This window comes from Oncorhynchus clarkii, chromosome 28, assembly GCF_045791955.1.
Source record: "Oncorhynchus clarkii lewisi isolate Uvic-CL-2024 chromosome 28, UVic_Ocla_1.0, whole genome shotgun sequence".
Lineage (NCBI taxonomy): Eukaryota > Metazoa > Chordata > Actinopteri > Salmoniformes > Salmonidae > Oncorhynchus > Oncorhynchus clarkii.
Genome location: NC_092174.1, coordinates 26,376,690 through 26,397,769, shown reverse-complemented (window position 1 = coordinate 26,397,769; position 21,080 = coordinate 26,376,690). Strand labels below are relative to the sequence as shown.

General features: G+C 42.7%; 1 protein-coding gene across 1 annotated transcript in view; it reads left to right on the top strand.

Annotated features, from left to right (window-relative positions):
• The window catches only part of LOC139387447 (cadherin-2-like), a 111,529-nt gene that overhangs the window by 51,916 nt on the left and 38,533 nt on the right, over positions 1–21,080 (top strand). Inside the window, exon 3 of the mRNA XM_071133630.1 lies at positions 14,913–15,133. Coding sequence (XP_070989731.1) covers positions 14,913–15,133 — 221 coding nt within the window. The remainder of the gene's footprint in view (positions 1–14,912; positions 15,134–21,080) is intronic.

The window sequence follows — 21,080 nt, the reverse complement described above, 5'->3', positions numbered from 1 at the left end:
GACAAATAGTTAATTGCCCCCTACCCATCCCTGCCGATTTCATTGTTAAGTGAAGCTCAGTAGCCACCCATGTCAAGCACCTGAGAGGAGCAATGCCTGAAACTTGGCAGAAACGCTGCAACACTTGTGGATGCTGGGTATTTGGCTGGAATGAGCAAACAGGCACATTAAAAAAAATTCACACGCTCACTGAATGGAAATACTGAAATACTGCTGGACGCCAGTCTGTCCGTTTCCAAACCTCCATAGAAATAGAATATCTCCCAACAAGCTGCTGTGCTGAGAGGTCATTTGAATTGGGTGGTGATGTAAATCGTGTCTGGTTGAGTTTCCAGAAGCCTCTACCCTTTATTCTATACATCTGCCACATACTTCCTAACAGCAGCAATATGATTTTCTCTCTACATGTCTATCGGCGGTTTAATATATGATAATGCTACCCCTCAATCAGGAGATCTGAGCTTTTGAGTGTGTTCAGCCTATTGATCCTTCTTGATCTCAGCCACACGCCACTGTCTGTCGATAGTGAATCTAAACAACTAAATTGAGCGTATCATTTGAATTTACTGTCACTGATTAGAAGCAAACAGGAGTTGGAATGTTTGGCGTTGGATGTTTCTGAATGCCCTATACAGGTACAAACATATTAAGGGACACTTTAAAGTCTAATTAGGCGTCAAAACCTTTGCTTTATTTTGCGGCCCAGCCGGTGTGTTGTGTCATTGGCTAAGATCCGACAGCATGTTGTCGCACTTTTCTCTGGTTGTATTTTGATGGATAGTGTTTACCATGGTGGAAGACATTGAAAGAGGATACCAGAGAGCAGGCCATTATTTTAAAGCTGTAAACAGTTTAGACCTGGGGTGGGAGGTGTGAGAGAGACATAGCCATTGACACTGGTGTCAAATGTTTTGTACCCAACACCTGGGATAATGACCTAGATCGGCCCTTGTGAAGACAGCAGAGTACAGTACAGTACACTGTTGTGTCTTTGGCTATGCCGGATTAAGTGATATGACATGCTATTCTATAAAATCCTTTCTCTGTAATTAATATTACCTGATTGAGCTAATCATGTAAATGTAATTAACTAGAAAGTTGGGGCACCACAAAATAGTGTTTATAGAGCTGTTATCTTCCGAATAAACTCTTAAAGACCTAGTAATATTTTACTACGCAGAGTCTGCCTGCAGGTCTCGCGTACTCGGAACAGAAGGTTACATTTTGGTCAAGGGCTTATATAGTGGAGGGAGAGAAGGGCAATACTGCGGTCAAATCAAAATTTCATGAAATCACACATGTATGATACCAAATTAGTGGAAGACTGAGGAAGTGAAAAATGACCCCACAGACACTGTGTATTCGATAGGCCAAGTTGAAAAACTACAAACCTCAGATTTCCCACTTCCTGGTTGGATTTTTCTCAGGTTTTCGCCTGCCATATGAGTTCTGTTAGACTCACAGGCATCATTCAAACAGTTTTAGAAACTTCTGAGTGTTCTCTATCCAAACCTACTAATAATATGCATATATTAGCAACTGGGACTGGGAGTAGCAGGCAGTTTACTCTGGACATGCTTGTCATACAAATGTGAAAATGCTGCCCCCTAGCCCAAACAGGTTAAAAGGACAAGAGGACACAAAATGACCACGAGTCCTGCAATACAGACAACTCTTCGTGTTGATCCTGTATTGCCGTTCCGCTGGCGACAGCCCAGCTCTACCTAGTTGCATAGGCTCGGGAAGCGTGACTCAGCCGACTCCGGCGACTCTCGGGGCAGGTCGGGAGGCCTCGGGTTCTCTCGACAACGGGATCGTCGGGGACTTCCAGGATTGACTCGGAGGCAAGGTGGAATCCCTGGACGTGTGAGCTAAATTGAATTTCCTCTCCCTCTGTCATTCCCGAAGTCGTCCATCTATATGGGTAGTCAAAGCGATGAGGGAATCGAGTACTATAGGTAACTCCCGAGCAGCAAGCTCGTCCTTGACCTCCTCAGAGACACCGTGCAGGAACATATCGAACAGTGCTTCCTGGTTTCAAGCACTCTCCAATGTGCGGAAACCCACAGCATATTCAGCCACACTGCAGGGGTCTTGCGGAAGCTGGATTAGCTCCCGGGTAGCTTCTTTCCCGGAGAACATTGCGAAAAAAACCTTCTTCACCTCTTCCATAAGCCCCTCCAGACTAACGCATATGGCCGGCTGCTGTTCTCATACAGCAGTAGCCCAGGTGAGAGCCCTCACAGACATCAGCATGATGAGATAGACTGCTTTGGAGCATTCCGAGAGTAAGGAGGAGGGCTGAAGCTCGAAAATGAGGGCACACTGAGCTAGAATCACCCAACAGGTGCTCGACTTTCCATTGAAGCGTTCCTGCTGAGGGTAAACGAGGCTCCCAAGAAGGTGGAGTGGCCAATGAGACTCAGGCTCAGGGTCAGGGACAGGCAGAGTTCAGTAATCCAGAGGTGGAGCAAAGGTACAGGACGGCAGGCAGGCTCAGGGTCAGGGACGGGCAGAGTGGTCAGGCGGGCGGGTACAGGGTCAGGACAGGCAAGGGTCAAAAACCAGGAGGACGGTACACAGGGGATAATGGGGAAGATGGGCAACAACTGGAGGGGGGTGGAGACAAGCACAACGACAGGTGAAACAGATCAGGGCGTGACAGTAGATAGCCAGAGCGAATTTGCCAGCTACATCTATCGACAGTTGTCAAAGTGACATCATAAACATTCTATTGAAATAGTTACTTGCATTGTGGAGTATTTTGTTTAGACATGCAGCTAGCTAGCTAAACAATGAACCGTAATCCCAACGTAATCATAACGTTACTACCCTGCATTAATCTGCAGGTAGCTAACCAACCAGGTTCAATGTTAGGTAGCTAACAATTAGGCTATTACTACACAGATCATAAATGTAACATTAGCTAGCAGTACACTTTAACTTGAAATGAAAACAAAGTTCTGACAAAATTAGAAACGTGTAATATCTGAAAATGTAGCTAGCTAGATTATCTTACCTGTATACATGGGTGGACGCTTCTCCCTCTCTGTTACGGATGCCATGGTTGCCCTTAGTTTGAAGAGGTAATCCGGAGACAGGTGTTTTACAACAGCCTTCTGTGTGTTGTCTTTTTGGCCCCGTCTGCATATTTGCAATCAAACGCCCAAATTTGATTTGCAACCACTGATTTCAAAACTCAGTCCTCCAGAAAGTGGAGAGCAACACTTATGCAGTTCTACTATGTGATATCTATAAAAAAAGCACTGTTAGAAAGGATTACCTTCACTTAATGACCAGCTCATATTATGGACTGAAGCGTGCTACATGGCAGACCAATCTGAACTCATCTTTAGGTATTTCTAGCCCACTCATTATTTCAGCCAATCATGGCTAGTGGGAAGGTTGCTGTCTTTTTCTTTCTAAACCAACTAGGCTCGTAATTTAACAATTGTATTTACAGATGACATACAAGTTTGTTATTAAGGCACATGAAAGTTAACATGTTCCATTAGGCATTTCTGCCCCAAAACGCATTTTGATTCTCAAAAAGTTTACGTTCAAATGGCTCTCCTGTGAAGTAGTGACGCGCGACATATGTCTAGTTTCCTGAAACGAGTCACAAATGCACTATTCATTATGTGGGTTGAATGCCATCCCATGACGGTAGTCACTGCCCATTACTGCTTATTACTTATTGACCATCATTTAATCACATTACTTTACTTTAAGCAAATATTTCAGTTGTTGGGTATAGTACATTGTTTTTATTTGATTACTTTATTATTTCATTCCAAGTAATCATCTCATGTTGCCTATACTGTCTGACAAAATCACTATTTCAGTAGTTCTTCAAAGTAAAGGCATACTTTTATGACTGCTAGTTACTTAGATTAGGGAGGTCAAACTCATTCCATGGAGGATCTAGTGTCTGCAGGTTTTTGGTTTTTCCTTTCAATTAAGACCTAGACAACCAGGTGAAGGGACTTCTTTACTAATTAGAGACCTTAATTCATCAATCAAGTACAAGGAAGGAGCAAAAACCTGCAAACACTCGGCACTCTGTGGAAGGAGTTTGACACGTGACTTAGATCATGCATTTTCTGGTAGAGATCCCTCACGAAGCAACTACTCTCTATCCCTCAATTGCGCATTCTTCTGTCTCTTTTCCATAGCACGTGTAAAATAACTACTGACTGCACAAGTAGGCATGCAATGGATTATGGTCATTGTAGTTAATTACCACGTGTTCTGCGCTAAACTATGAAGAATATTGGCCTGTTGGAAACTACAACTCCCAGCCATACCCTGCTGTGAGAAACAACCTGGCGACAGCCCCCTTTTTGATTGACTGGAGTGATGATTAAAAAAACGTATGAGCCCCAATTAAAACATGCCCACATTGGAGACCTCAGCAGTCATTGTTTTCTCTCGGCCACAGCATTTTTTTGTGACAGAGGCATTCTGACAAATGATCAAGGGGATAAAATGAATAGCTTTGAAGTCCTGGGTTTCAGATCAAAAGCCCCGGCTAATGCCCCATTACAGGTTGCACTCAGGCACTTTAGTGGCCAGCCCCCTCGTGATCCAGTAATGCAGCCAACAGAAATATGTTCCCTCTCTCTGCCTGGCTCCATTTCTAGCCCCGGACCATGCCTTCCTCACCAGGGTTTTAACTGATCAGCTGATGATGGCAAGGTTGATGGCTGGCCTTCTTCTTTCAAGGTTTTATATGAGAGCCCCATGTTCTGAGTGCAGTTAGAGTACTGGTATATTAAAGTAAGGTCTTATACAGGTATAGGACCTGTTTGAACTGCTTTTACCATGTTTATAGTTTTTTTTTTTTTTTTTTACCGTGTTACTCCATCTGAGTGGACTCAGTAATGGCCCTTATATTGTACCAGAGTGGTTTTCAAAAGGTGATTTCAGTTATTTCAGTGCAGAGTTAAGGGTAAAAGCTTTTCACTTCCTTCCATGTTTTAGAAAATTGGATGTCAGTGGTGCTGTGTGTCTATATGTGAGAGTGAGACTGTTGGCTCTATTTTTGTTTGTGTGGGTGTCTGTTTGTTTCAGTATGTTTTGTGAGTGAAATAATAACATCATTTTATGTTGACAGTGAATCTAAAGTTCATTTCACATTCATTAGCTTTAGCAAAATTTTATTTATATTGTATATTGTTCTTTTCCATTGATGGCACAGTATTTCCTGAATTCTTCCCAGCCTTCCATTCCAGGGCTGACCTGTGTCAAATTCTCAGTGCCTCAGAAGTAATGGCGCTTTAACAGGACTGTAGCCCAGCTGAAAGGGATGCAGAAAGCTGTGTGACGTTGGACAAATGTGTTTCCCTTCACTATATGGTCACTGGGAAATAACCTTGGTTATACTAGTTGCTGCAGTAAGGTCCAATGAATGTGGACACGGACAGTGGCTTATTATTCATAATCTGATTTTGAAAAGGCATCTTCGGATCCGCCCCTCTGGGATCTATCCTCACATAGATTGCTTTTCCTTGCCCTCCTCTTCTTTCCTTCCTTCCCTCACTCCCTCCATCCCTCTCTCATGGAAGGCATTAGCCTGCAGATTGGACAAAGTGAGCAATGTTCAGCAGTTAAAAATTGAACAAGGGTAGAGAGCAATTAAAACTGGATGACCTTTATGGGAGGGGGTGCTAAAGAACGGCTGTTAAAGACACAAAGTTAAACAGTTTTATTTCTAATAACATTGATTTAATGTTGTCCGAAGGGTTCTGGGCAGTGCTGGCCCAAGCAGCTACAGTCAGATAGATTCCAACGGGAGGAGGAGAGGTTACAGTGGTTTTATATGGACACACACATTGGCCCCTCTGTTAGCCCCAGAATCGTTTACAGTTACAACTACAATTTTAATTGTTCAAAGAAATAGGTTTTTATTATCTCGCTTTGATCTCAGAGAGAGCGAAGGAGATGTGAAACATGCTAGCGGTTGTGGTATGCTACTGGTGATCTCCTTCAAAGAAGTGGGTATTATTCCTTCAATGCGTGATCTGACCCTTTCAAGTAGTCAGAAGAAACTCAGGACACTTCTAAGCACAATGAAAGACAGTGGTAAGAAGTGTTAGCTCCCTAGCAGTTAAAACAAGTGTAATATTGTCGTATTTATCTGATATTCTCCATGAACCTGTATGTATTAGCATTGAGTTAGCTACTAGCTAGCCATGCTAATGTCTTCACAAAGAGCTGTAGGGAGCTACTTGACATCCTGTTAATAATGTGGTCAGTTTAATATCATCCTAAAGCCTGAACCGCTGTATCAAGCGGCCGTTCTGATCGCTCCGCTCGCAGAACCCAAATCCCAGTAGCTATGTTGCTGATTAGTATAGAAGGATGTAGCTTAGCCGTTATCAGCTGTTGGCTCCAATGACACAGTAATCCAGCGAGACGCTAGACGCGAGACGATGTGGCACCAGAAAACACACACTAGAATAATCAAATGTATCCAACAAAGACTGATGGACTCCTAAATATGTGGTATCTCCGTGAGTCTTTCAAAGTGACCCGTTTAGACCAGTCAGAACTTTCCTCGTCTAGCATCAGCTAACATGCAGCATTTCATTCCGTGACTAAACGCTCTTCAAAAGCTCTTTAGCCTTCATAATAAGAGGTTCTCATATGATGATGTAGCCTAACAAGGAGAAGACTAAGGCTAATTTTGACATGCTAGCTGTAGAAAACAGCAGTTCGAACACAACAGCTAACAACCCTTTGATTCGCTTCAGTCTTCACAATGACTGAACCCCACAACCCCTTCATATTATGATGACGATACTGTAACCCAGAGGAGATATAGCTAGTTAAGACTAATTTCTGCAGGTTAGCCAGAACAACACAGGGCCTTTGTACCTTAATGGGTCAGATACAGAGAAGCTAGATGCATCTCCCTCTCGGTGAAGTAAATGGAGGTGGATGTTGGGCACTGGCAGGCAGTCGATCATCTTACCTTGTTATTGTCCTCCCAATACAACGACTGTCAGATAGGTCCGCTAGCCCCCAAGAGAGTAAATGGTCATATGCTGATGTGAGAGAAATGTTAACTGTAAAGAGAAAGGAGAACAGGAGAGAATCTCATTTATGGAAGAAGGCTAGTTTTATTCCCTCGGGACAGGACGGGGGAAGGGGGGTCTGTTTAGCATATCCAGAGAGCCCATGGGTCAGTCGATCTGATATTAAAAGGGACCTGCATAGGATATTGCTGCTCGCTGCTATGATGATGCTGCTTGTGCTGGTTGTGTTTCTTTGTGTGTGTTTGTGCCAGTGTGGGTGAGCATAATAAAGAAAGGTGGTATCAATGCAATTTGATAGTGTGTTTTCATCCTTTAATTGAAGCCTCTGTTTCAGGAGGGGACTATGTCTTCTGCAATAACACATCATTGTCATGGGTGTTGGTCACCATAAGAATGTAAGGCTGCAGCCTATAGCGTAGCCCATGTGACTTCATAGCCTTTTCCCTCTTCACATGTTTATTTTGCAGAAAGACATTATTGGAGAAAGTTGACATTACCCATGTTTCTTTCATGTGAATCCTGTACATATTTTAGTCAGAGCCTTAAACACATGGCTCTCCATGGTGTTTGAAGTGCTCTGCATTAGTAAAATCCATTCAAGCAAGGCTGAAGTCTGGCAAAGCCCAACCTCATCATCCTACCATCCAGACATCAACTGTAAACTGTTTACTTTCTCTCAAGAGTTTCATTTTACTGAACACAGGGTTATTGCTGCTCAAGCCTCATCTCCCTCACAATAAATGGGTTTTTAGATTCTTAATAAGATGGTAAAAAGAGTTTGAGAAAAAACTAAGCTAAAGAGGCTTACCAGCTAAAATGGAAGTTGTTTGCTAATTACCCTTGAGGCTCTAGAAAATGTATTCATAGTAAAAGCTTAAACACCACCTACATGTGAATGAAGTACACAGACATGCATAATTATGGGTAGTATCCAGCTATGATACTTTAAAAGCATTAGTATGGTGTTCCGTTTGATTGTATATAATAATTGGCTAATTATAGGATTAAATATTGTGAAGGGTATTACGCCATAGTAGAAAAGACGAGGTGCAATCAGGGAATACACTTTCCATGATATAGACTGACCAGCTGAATCCAGGTGAAAGATATGATCCCTTATTGATGTCACTTGTTGAATCCACTTCAATCCGTGTAGATAAAGGGGAGGATACAGGTTAAAGAAGGATTTTTAAGCCTTGAGACAATTGAGACATGGATTGAATATGTGTGCCATTCAGAGGTTGAATGGGCAAGACAAAAGATTTAAGTGCCTTTGAACGAGTTATGGTAGTAGGTGCCAGGCGCAACAGTTTAAGTGTGTCAAGAACTGCAACGCTGCTGGGTTTTTCATTCTCAACAATTTCCCGTTTTTATCAAGAATTATCCACGACCATAAGGACATCCAGACAATATTAGGAAGGTGTTCCTAATGTTTTATATGTTCGGTGTATATCGTATACAGTCCTAATTTCACATGACATTTTGTGTCACATGAATTGCCATTAATTAATTTAGCCCCTGTTATATTTTCCAATGGCAGAGTGACTTTCTTAGCACTTTAACTTGAATTAAGACACTGAAGTGCGACGTGGATCAGCTACAGTTTAGCGACCATCTCGTAATCAATGTCCTCTTGCATGTACGTTCTACCGAGCACAGTTAATTTCAATCCTATTTCCTGTATTGCATTTTCTCATCCCCAATGCAGTCAGCTAGGGCCAGCGATGGAGCATGAACTAGATTTGGTGAACTGTGTTCGTGAATAATGCATTTAGTCAGTGGTGTCCAGGCATTTGCCCGATGGAATTGCCTCTGGAGCATTCGCCGGGGTCTGCATTTCTGTTAGGTGACTGATGAAACACCTATGCTGAGTATTTCACACCTGTCAGTGACATCACCAGCTGGAGATGAATGATGGAAATATCAGGACGAACCACATGACGTGGTGCTTCAGCCTTGTCACATTTACAGCTCATTACAGGGACCTTGAGCTTTTTACTAGCTTACTGGATTTGGATTTGCAGACAGGAATAAAAAGGTATAGGCTGGAACATTTGATGTACTCTCTCGACGTTAGGCTACCACGGACAGCCTCTTTATGTGTTCCCACTGTGAGATATGCTGCATCTGATTGAGATTTTTTTTTTCAACGACTGGTCCTTGTGACATTCTTCGAGAACGCTGCAAATTAACCAAATGTTGTATCCCTCTCTCTTTCTTTCTCTCTCTCTCTCTCTTTCTCTCTCTCTCTCTCTCTCTCTCTCTCTCTCTCTCTCTCTCTCTCTCTCTCTCTCTGTTCTCTCTCTATCTGCTCTCTGTATTTGTGCCTCTCTATAAGCAGCAGCACGTGATAGAGACAGACAAAAGAGTGACACATTGGGAAGGTTAGCTGTGGTTTTTGTATTGTTAGTCAGCTACGAGGGTTTCTATAAGCCTGTGAATGGGCTCGTTGAGTCGGAGGTAATTTTGGGCCCCGGCGTGGGGCATTAGTTGGACTGGCCTTTCTGCTGACTGGCCCGCTTTCTTCCCCCCCAGCAGCAGCAGTAGCAGCAGCAGCAGTATATACCCCTCTCTCTGCTGCATCGGCATTTCTGTCCAAACCAAAGGCCTTTATCTCCCTGGCCATGACGACATGTCTGATATGCCGAGGTGGTGGTGGTGGCAGCAAGGATCTCTTTCAGTTTCGTTATACCTCCGGGAGCTAATAAATCTAGATATACTGTAGATAAACTGGAACATCCAGGGTTAGTACAGTAAATGCTGCTCTGGTCTCCTTTGGGCTATGGGAGCTTGGGGGCTGGGGGATGGGGGTTGGGGAGCTGGCCATGATAAATGAATAGACACATGCTGGACATCCCCATTCATTATTATTGGAATTTGTGCTGCCTGCTGGGAATTTGCACAGCGATTGCCATGGCGCCTGATTGCTGAAGGGCCTCCCAGAGGTGTTCACATGGCCAGATCTCAGACTGAGCTAGGGAACAGGAGCTCGGCTCAGCAGCCAAACAACAGACCTCGGTGCTACAAAGACTCACAAGGAAACCACTGCAGTCGAGTGTAGGCTAACCCAGGGTATTACATACACACTAATATCAGTTAACACAGAACTAAAGTCTTGCGTAATTGGTCAGATGCTCAATTAAGTTCTGGGTCTTTGCGTGTTAAGAGAAGAGAGACAACGAGGATCGGAATCGGAAAGAAAAGCTCTACCTTCTCTCTTTGCAACTGTCCCATCTGCACCAACTGTCCTATCTCCTTCCGAAATCCAAGACCTAATGGTGCTCATTATCTCACGCATTCCATTGTTTCATGACAGATCTACGGTACCATTTATGTTTATGTAGTCTGTCCACGAGAGAACACACACACACACACACACACTGTCTACCCTCACACAGGGAACAACATTGCAGCCTTGTTTGTATTTATCCTTCACATGAAAAAAAACATATTTGAGCTAGGCTCAGCAGCTAGAGCAGCCCCATAAATGCTAATTAAGATGAAGCAATATAAAGAGGCCAATCCCACGCACCCAGTCATTCTCTCATTCTCTCATTCGCTCTCTTTCTCTCTCTCTCTCTCTCTCTCTCTCTCTCTCTCTCTCTCTCTCTCTCTCTCTCTCTCTCTCTCTCTCTCTCGAACTGTGTGCTCACTCCACAAATCTGCATATGTTCCATCCAGGTGCATTCATATAGAATGTGTGCAGTACATGGTTTTGGGGTGATTTAGAGCAAAACGTTCATTGGATCTAGCATCTCTTTGATCAAATCAAATCAAATGTATTTATTTGATCTTATAGGTTAATAAGCAAAGCACAAAGCACTTTAGCCAACCAATCAATATACCTAATTTAAGAAGAGTGTGTGAAGTAGATTGTGCCACCTCTCCCTTCAACGATATGTTGTCTCTCAAGTCTCATTCACCCAGTAGAAGCTGTCATTGTGAGCTGAGCCGTTCTGACACTTCTCTCTGTATTCTGTATGTGTCTGAGCATCAGACGGACTAGTGCTGTGGAGGTGATTGCCTTAAGGCTGGAAGGAAACAACTTCAGCTAACCAAGGTCACATCGCGCTCTGAAGTTGGCTTGCCAGGTTCAAACAGACAGAAAAAAACGAATTTGATGAGGTTGCTCTGAGCAGTGTGCAGATGGTCAATATATAGGCACTTGGTGTGTTCCAGCATATAGGCATAGGATAGATACTCCTTTGTTGATTCTTGTATATCTTAATTTCATAGTGTTCACTTTGCTTCTTTCCCCCACAATGCCGAGCCACTCTCTGAGACACCTTTGTGAGCTTTTCATCAATATTTAGATGAATGGCAATTCCTCAGGTACAGCAGATCAGTGCACTGTCATGGCTTTGTTTTGCAGATGCGATGCATTAACTGTAGCACAGTGTAAAGGGTTGCATCCAGGGCCCTTTCAACAGTTTCTCCCTCCCTCTCTACGAACGTGATGAAGTAAAGCAGGATTGTATTTTCATTCATCTTGTTGAGAACCCTCTGAATACATTTTAGTTCAGTGTTGTATTTTCAACCAACAAGGCTCAGTGCTTGTACAGTATTCATTGATTAGAACCCTCATTATTTTCTCTCTTCTCTCTATCTGTCTCTAGGTGTCTCTCTACTCTCTTCTGTTATAATTTATTTTTATATATAGAACGTGCCTCTATTTCGGACCCCTTTTTGTGTGGACATGGTGGTTCATTCAGTAAGGTACACTTCACTGGATCACTTTGTGTCCGCTGTGAAAGTCAACAGTATAATCAATGGAATGTTTTTCCCCTCTCTTTACGCTTTGCCCAATTTCACAATACTTTGCCATTGGGAAAATGGCTCCGTCACCTGCTGTGGTGGTTTTGCCATTGTGCTTTATGTTACAGAATACAGTGCCTTGAAAAAGTATTCATCCCCCTAAATAAAGTCCATCTGTGTGCAATCTAAATGTCACATTATCTGTCAAATGATCTCAGTATATACACCTGTTCTGAAAGGCCCCAGAGTCTGCAACACCACTAAGCAAGGGGCATCACCAAGCAAGCCGCACCATGAAGGAGCTCTCCAAACAAGTCAGGGACAAAGTTGTGGAGAAGTATATATCAGGGTTTGGTTATAAAAAAATACCCGAAACTTTGAACATCCCACGGAGCACCATTAAATCCATTATTAAAAAATTGAAAGAATATGGCACCACAACAAACCTGCCAAGAGAGGGCCGCCCACCAAAACTCACAGACCAGGCAAGGAGTGCATTAATCAGAGAGGCAAAAAAGAGACCAAAGATAACCCTGAAGGAGCTGCAAAGCTCCACAGTGGAGATTGGAGAATCTGTCCATAGGACCACTTTAAGCCGTACACTCCATAGAGCTGGGCTTTATGGAAGTGGCCAGAAAAAAAGCCATTGCTTAAAGAAAAAATAAGCAAACAATTTGGTGTTCACCAAAAGGCATGTGGGAGACTCCCCAAACATATGGAAGAAGGTACTCTGGTCAGATGAAACTAAAATTGAGCTTTTTGGCCATCAAGGAAAACGCTATGTCTGGCACAAACCCAACACCTCTCATCACCCCGAGAACACGATCCCCACAGTGAAGCATGGTGGTGGCAACATGCTGTCGGGATGCTTTTCATCGGCAGGGACTGGGAAACTGGTCAGAATTGAAGGAATGATGGATGCCACTAAATACAGGGAAATTCTTGAGGGAAACCTGTTTTAGTCTTCCAGAGATTTGAGACTGGGATGGAGGTTCACCTTCCAGCAGGACAATGACCCCAAGCATACTGCTAAAGCAACACTCGAGTGGTTTAAGGGGAAACATTTAAATATCTTGGAATGGCCTAGTCAAAGCCCAGACCTCAATCCAATTGAGAATCTGTGGTGTGACTTAAAGATTGCTGTACACCAGTGGAACCCATCCAACTTGAAGGAGCTGGAGCAGTTTGACTTGAAGAATGGGCAAAAATCCCAGTGGGCAGATGTGCCAAGCTTATAGAGTCATACCTCAAGAGACATGCAGCTCTAATTACTGCAAAAGGTGGCTCTACAAAGTATTGACTTTGGGGGGTGAATAGTTATGTACGCTCCAGTTTTCTGTTTTTTTTGTCTTATTTCTTGTTTGTTTCACAATAAATAAATACATTTTGCATCTATAAAGTGGTAAGCATGTTGTGTAAATCAAATATTACAAACCCCCAAAAAATCTATTTCAATTCCAGGTTGTAAGGCAACAGAATATGAAAAATGCCAAGGGGGGTGAATACTTTCGCAAGCCACTGTAGAAAGTATCTGTTACATGTTGTGTATTATTTTGAGAGCCGGATGCAAGTGAACACGAAATACTTTCTCTTTAGTTTAACTAGCAAGACAGTGTTAATTCTTTCTGTCACTGAAATGTTGTTATTAGTAGGTGGTGAATTCTATTTCTGCGTGCGTGCACCAAAGAATTGTAACTCCTATTTTGCTTTTCACATTCCAACATCTCTGATCAGCACCCCGTCAATAGGGCCAGGGGTTAAACCTTCATTCTTGTTCAGAGCCAGGGCTCAATCTCCCTCCCTACACAGGCCCACATGTGATGTGCTCCCTCCCACTGCTGTGCTCCCAGTGTAAAGACCCACTGAAATCGCAGCTCTCTGTCTGTCCTCAAGGTAATACAAGAATGGGAGATTAGATGTCCTTCTTCAAGGCTTTTGTTAAGTCATTTGCCGTCTGGTTTAATAATTTAAAATGGCATTGGTGCAGCCGACACAGAAATGATATATCTTTACATCTGATCACTTTAGCTTGGAGGAGTTTCCGTATTATCTGTATGCTGGCTGTTTTTCTGTTCTGTGTGTGTGTGTGTGTGTATGTGTGTGTGTGTGTGTGTGTGTGTGTGTGTGTGTGTGTGTGTGTGTGTGTGTGTGTGTGTGTGTGTGTGTGTGTGTGTGTTTGCATAGACGTTTGTTTATGTGTTTAAACGTGTAGAAGTGTGTGTGTGTGTGTGTGTAGGTGTGGTGTTTGAGATGCACTGTCACTCACCTGAAACATGAACCAATGTTAGACCACTGCCACTGAAGTGCTCTGGGACTGTGTACTAGAGCTCCAAGGAGCTGTGTGTGTGTGTGTGTGTGTGTGTGTGTGTGTGTGTGTGTGTGTGTGTGTGTGTGTGTGTGTGTGTGTGTGTGTGTGTGTGTGTGTGTGTGTGTGTGTGTGTGTGTGTGTGTGTGTGTGTGTGTGTGTCACTGCAGCTGTGTGTATATGTATGTGTACACACTGATGAAATAAACATCACACACTTCTCACTCCCTGAGAGTCAGGATTGCTAGCCGACCACGGCAAAGCATCCGTGTTTGTTATTGGGTTGAAGCTGGCATGCAACGTCTTGAGCTAAAAGTAATAAGAAAAAAGTCTGGATCCTATGTAAATGATTCCTCTCTTATTTATTTAATCTGGTGCTTCTATTTACCCAGACACAACAGTTCATTTAGCCACAGTCTAATTGGCACATCAGTTTAAAAAACAATGTTTTGGTATTTTAGATATATTCGTTTTGATTGAGCAAGTGCCCTTCAGGGGTTTATCATTTTCCTTTTGCTTTCTTTCTTTTTATTTTTTTTCACTCAGTTTCTCCTTCTCTCTTTCTACTGCAACAGTTTTAAACAATACTTTTGGGGCACAGCTTGAAATACATTATGTATGAGTTTTAGGAGGAATTGGAGGCTTTGTGGACTATACCACACAGTCTGGGAGTGGTGTGGGAGGAGGGTCCCTGTCTATCTGGATGTCCGTCTGTCTGTCTGAGTGTCTACTCACTGTCTTTCTGTCTCTCTCCCTGGTTGCCTCAGATTCAATCTCATGTTCTGTCTCTTCTCTCCCTCTCTCTCTTACAGTGAAGTTTGTGAACTGCGGCCAAGGTGGACTGGTGCAGTTCGAGTGCAGTAACCCGTCCGACTTCCGTATAGAGGCTGACGGGGTGGTCTACGCCCTCAGGCCATTCACCGTGTCCACCCTCCGGGCGGTGCCCCTAGTGATCGTGGCCAGGGACGAGACCAATCAGCAGCAATGGCAGACCCAAGTGAGATTAACGCCCCCTATAGGCCAGAGCCAACAGGTACGTCCAACACCTCTGCACACATCCTCTCTCCTTTCCACCCTCTCCTCTCTCTCTCTTATGTTTCTTGATTATTTGTGACTTCGGGTAGCATTGTGGAATGTGGAATGTTCCAATTCCAATTCTGCCCTTGCATCTAATTCCTTCCTCTTATTAGCCGTGCCGGAGCATTCACAGATGATTTGTTCCCTAAATTGTAGCAGGTGTTCCGGGAGACTGGGATGGATGCTCGCTAATTAAAACGTAATGTGTCAATTTGAAGGGGAGCACAATCATATACTCAACGCGGTCAGTGAGTAGCGGCGCCACACACAACAGATGCAGAATAGCTCCTCATAAAGACTGATTTCAATCAGCTTCCTTGTGGCGGTAGCGGCGATGTTTATGGCTGTATCTTTGTCATCCAACCAGAGGGGAGTGCATTGCAGTGCACCCCTAGTGGTGATTCAGAGAACAGGGAGCATCTGTCTCTCAGCTTCAAAGATCCTGCCATTCAGTCAACGTTCTGTAGATGAGGGAGGCCGTGTGATGTGGTTATGTAATCAAGTGTGTAATTGAGAGAGAGAACAGGGATATGAGGAGAAACAAGGCTCAAACGGCCGTGTTTGTATTTCTAGCCTCATTCTCAGTCCTGGATTATGTGTTTCTGTTCAGTTCAATGGTCATAACCTGTGAAAGTCTTTCTCTCTCACTAGCTGGAATGGTGTTAATTGGCTAGAGTGCACAGACTCACATTTAAACTCTCTGTCTCGCTCTCTCTCTCGCTCTCTCTCTCTCTCGCTCTCTCTCCAATTTTTAGGTCTGATCTTCATACATTGTGGACTGTTATTGTTAATGAATGCCTCTTAAGTACATCACAATGAGTCTCTTTGTTCAACAAAGACACTATCTGAAAAGACATAGTCTTTTCCTCCAGTCATATACAGAACAAATTAGCTGCACAAGCAGCCCATTTCAAAAGCACCTCTCTGAAACATCACATAAAAGGCGAGTGCATTCTTTTATAAGCCTCCAGATTAAACACACATTTTTACAGTTATGTCAAATTGGTGTGAGTGCAGTGGGCCAACAGCAGCAGCAGCAGTGTTTTGTGGTTTCAAATTAAACTTATACAGGGTATGATTTAGTGAGAGTTTTGAAAACAGCATTGTTAGGGCGCTGATGCTCATTTACCACAGTGACTCCTGCAGGTATGTGATTTTAATGACACCATTAGTCACACGTGTCGCTCATTTAAAGAGAAATGTACACTTGTCCAGGCCAGATAAACAAGGGGCTTGGCCACAGTAGCTTTTAAATAGAAATAGGAAGACCATCATGGGTAATCATGTCCATTTTAGAAGACTCTGATTGACCCTAGATGTTTGTGTTGTTTTCTATGTGATTGTATGGACAGTTGTTAATTTGGCCTGGATGATTATGGTAGTAATCAATGTTCCCTCTAATTTTTCTCATCACTGAGCAAATTGCAGGTCTGCTGAGCGCAAACTCGAACATTGAGAAAATTCTCTGCAACTTCCAGCGGGTGTTTACTGTGAACACTGAGGCTGTACCCGCTTTAAGTTACAGTTTTAACAGTTGCCATGTAGGCTACTGTAGCTATTTAATCATAATCTAGGCATACCAGAGTGTCCTATCATCAAAAACAATTGACAAAGAGGTGACTGAAAATGGTGGTGATGTTGAATGCAAGAAAACACGAAATAAAATGCATAATTATTCCCATACCATTATTACAGAGAATCAGACAAATGATGCTACCCTCTGCCTATTGGCTATTTAGCTTATTTAAGCGTCTCAAAATTCAACATTGCCCCTTTAAGACATACAAAAGCTTTTTATCTGACTTGCTTTTGAAAGACGTCTAGAAATGTACATGTTTTGTGCTCTTGTAGGAAGCAATCCCTCCCCTATTGATGACTACAAATGATCTATAACTGGGGTAATGACTCACTAACTACCAAAGGATATGAACAAAATGTGCACATGTGGCTACATGTAGCTCTCGCTTTGATCTCAAAACAAATGCTTCTCCTGCTGTAAACACTGTCCAGGTCAAAGTAAATGGCACAGGTCCATATATGATCTATTTGCATATAGGCCTCCTGCAGCTCTGATTGGTTATGCCGCACGGTCTCTGTAGAGTAAGAGCTGTGTGGTGCGTGTCAATGCAATAGAATCCTACTCCAATGCATTCTGCCTACAACAAAATCTCTTGCATAGTTTGTTTTGTTTCGGTATGTTGCATTGAAAGTGGCTAATATTGAGTTGATTTGATCACCATTGCCACAGTAAAGTGAAACGTTGATTGTGTTAACTAACAGGGAACACTCTAAAAAGTTTAGTGAAGTTTAACCTGTTGAGTGTAGGGGGCAGCATTTTGATGCTTGGATGAAAAGAGTACCCAAATGAAACTGCCTATTTCTCAGGCCAAGAATCTAGAATATGCAGATTAGGATAGAAAACACTCTAAAGTTTCCAAAACTGTCAAAATATTGTCTGTGAGTATAACAGAACTGATATTGCAGGCGAAAACCTGAGGAAAATCCAACCCGGAAGTGCTGTTTTTCCTGAAAGCTCTCTGTTCCATTGCCTGCCTTTTCTCCATTTAAATGGATATCAACCAGAATCATTTTCCTATGGCTTCCACATGGTGTGAACAGTCTTTAGACATAGTTTCAGGCTTTTATTTTGAAAAATGAGTGAGAAAGATAACATCGCATCATTGGATGGCTGGGTGCCAGCAGCGTTTTGCATGTGCCAACAGAATGGAGCAGACATTTTCTCTCTCTCTCCTATTGAAGAAGCTACAGTCCAGTTGAAATATTATTGATTATATATTGTAAAAACAACCTTTGAGGTTTGATTATAAAAAACGTTTGACATGTTTCTACGAACCTTACGGATGCTATTTGGAATTTTCGTCTGCCCCATGGTGACCGCTCTTTCCTGTGGATTACTGAACATAACGCGCCAACCAAATGGAGGTATTTTGGATATAAAAAATAATCTTTATGGAACAAAAGGAACATTTATTATGTTAATAATAATCATACCCAAATAATAACTTATAAAACTACGGTATATAGCTCTATTATAATTTTTTCATACTTTATATCTGGTTTTAGTCGTTTAAGTCGACCCTGAAATGTTTTACCAAATACATCATGTTTCTTCAGAAGAGCTGGTCACAATTTAGCAGCAGCGGCCCGCCATTGTTAAATTAATATAGGGGAAACACTGGTGTGGTTATGTGGTTCTCTCTCCAATGCAATGATTGTCATGAATTATCATCATGTGATCCATAATCACATCAGCGGTTAGATGCTATATTAGCAAACACTGCGAACGCATCGGCCCTAGGGGAATGTTTTAATCAATGAAAAAGTAATGATTGGCTTAGCAGTCTCAGCCCCAGCACATATATCTATCTATCTGTGTGTGTGGCTATAGACAAGTACAAAATCGCCCTATCTAAAGCCTAGGGTGACTTTCCCAACCACCACGACCATCAGCATAAACATCACCACAAGAGTCAGGCTGAAAACCAAGACCTACCCTAGGCTTTAGAGAGGGCGATTTTGTACTTGTCTATAGACACACACGCACGCACGCACGCACACACACACACACACACACACACACACACACACACACACACACACACACACACACACACACACACACACACAACGCCACAATCTCTCTCACACACAGTACACAAACACTCCCAAGCTCTCAGGGATACTGAAGTGTAGTCTAGCAGTCAGAGGATGTAGGGGGCAGAGAGACTTCCAGTACTCTCCAGAGATAGATAGATGTGACTGTGCTGGGGCTGAGACTGCTAAGCAAACCCTCCACACCATTCATCATTCCAGCCGCCAGGTCAGAAATAATTACCGCTCTCACTCTCTCCTTTGGTTTAATAGGGTAATAGATATTTCTGATGCATGTTCCCCGCTATCTGTCCGCTTGCCTCTCTGCATTTCAAATGTGTGAAAGCAGCATAATCGGATTTCAAACATGATTAGTGGAAGCGCTCCGACATCTCCGCAGATGGTCAGGGAGGGGCTGCGTGCATGGTGAGGCTGCGTGGGATGGGGCTCGTGTTGTAACGTGGCAAAACTGTAATTAATTTGGCTGTTTGCACAGACTGTGCCTTTAGGTTAGTTTTAGTGCTTTGGATATTGTGTAACAAATTGACGATCAGTAATTACAGACGGAAGGGACTTTCTGAAGCGTGACTGTTCTACAGGATGACTGTTCTACAGGATGACTGTTCTACCTAAGTTTGCCAGCGTCTTGTTTACATTTTCTATCGGGCATTCAAGGTTATTGTGACTTCTCTGGCGCTACTTGGGTCTCACTCCCAACAGTCTCTCTCTCTGTGGAACAGCGAAGGCAAATGGAGCCATCTGGCTATATAGAGTCTGGCTTGCAGGTACCATCCTGCTTTGTTTCAAATCACTTTCATTACAGCCAAGGGAGGATGGCACATCCATTTTAGAAGCCTGTGTGTGTGTGTGCGTGTGTGTGCGTGTGTGTGTGTGTGTGTGTGTGTGTGTGTATATGTGTGTGTGTGTGTGTGTGTGTGTGTATGTGTGTGTGTGTGTGTGTGTGTGTGTGTGTGTGTGTGTGTGTGTGTGTGTGTGTGTGTGTGTGTGTGTGTGTGTGCGTGCGTGTGCGTGCGTGTGCCTGTTTGTGTGTGTGTGTGCCTGTTTGTGTGTGTGTGCCTGTGTGTGCGTGCATGCTTTTATCAGGACATGAGAGGAGGTCTGTGATTTCAAGCTAACTGAGGGGATAAAGTACTATCCTCGACAAAGAATCTCAAACACTCCTCTCATTCCCAGCCATGGAGAAGAGAGCCCTGGAATGAGAGGTTGTTCAAAAACATCATCACGTGTATGAAGGCAATGTTAGCCTTCACTGAATTCTCAAAAACGATATGGATCCTAAAATATAATATGACCACATCAAAAAGCCTCCCCCTCCTATGTTGGGTCCTCTAGCTGGTATAGTTCAATGAGTATGTTTACATGCACACTAATAATTCGATATTAAACTGATTATGGCAGTAGGTCGAGTATAGCTTTAGTTATGTAAACATCTTAATCGGCCTAAGGTCATAATCGAAGTCAGCATACGCCGATTAAAACACCTGGTTTTCTGAGCAATCTTTGGAAGAATTAGGAAATGTAAACACCTTAATCTAAATTCAAGCTGTGTATTTGATCTGTGCACGTTCTAGCACTAGCCGAGCGAGCCTCCCTCTTACAATGCTACCTTATATAAATGTTACTTACCCTACATTATTCATCTCATACGCATACGTATATACTGTACTCTATATCATCGACGGTATCCTTATGTAATACATGTATCACTAGCCACTTTATACTATACTATGCCACTTTGTTTACATACTCATCTCATTTGTACATACTGTACCCGATACCATCTACTGTATCTTGCCTATGCTGCTCTGTACCATCACTCATTCATATATCCTTATGTACATATTCTTTATCCCCTTACACTGTGTACAAGACAGTAGTTTTGGAATTGTTAGTTAGATTACTTGTTATTACTGCATTGTCGGAACTAGAAGCACAAGCATTTCGCTACACTCGCATTAACATCTGCTAACCATGTGTATGTGACAAATCAAATTTGATTTGATTTGATTTTATGCCCAAGTTTATTTTGATTGCTGATTTTCTGCATTTATCACTCCTATCAGGTAGCCTGATTTCAGATGTGTCCATGTAAACACGATTATTAAGGAAATCATTATTCTTGCAAAGCATGTAAACGTTTGATATTAACAAAGCATGCAAAATGATATTACCAAAAACTATTTTAGGCTGTCAATAATTTGCATTCTCTTGAATTATTTCCATAACTTCATTGGTAGGTAAAGATAATTTGTCTTCTGGCTACTGTATAA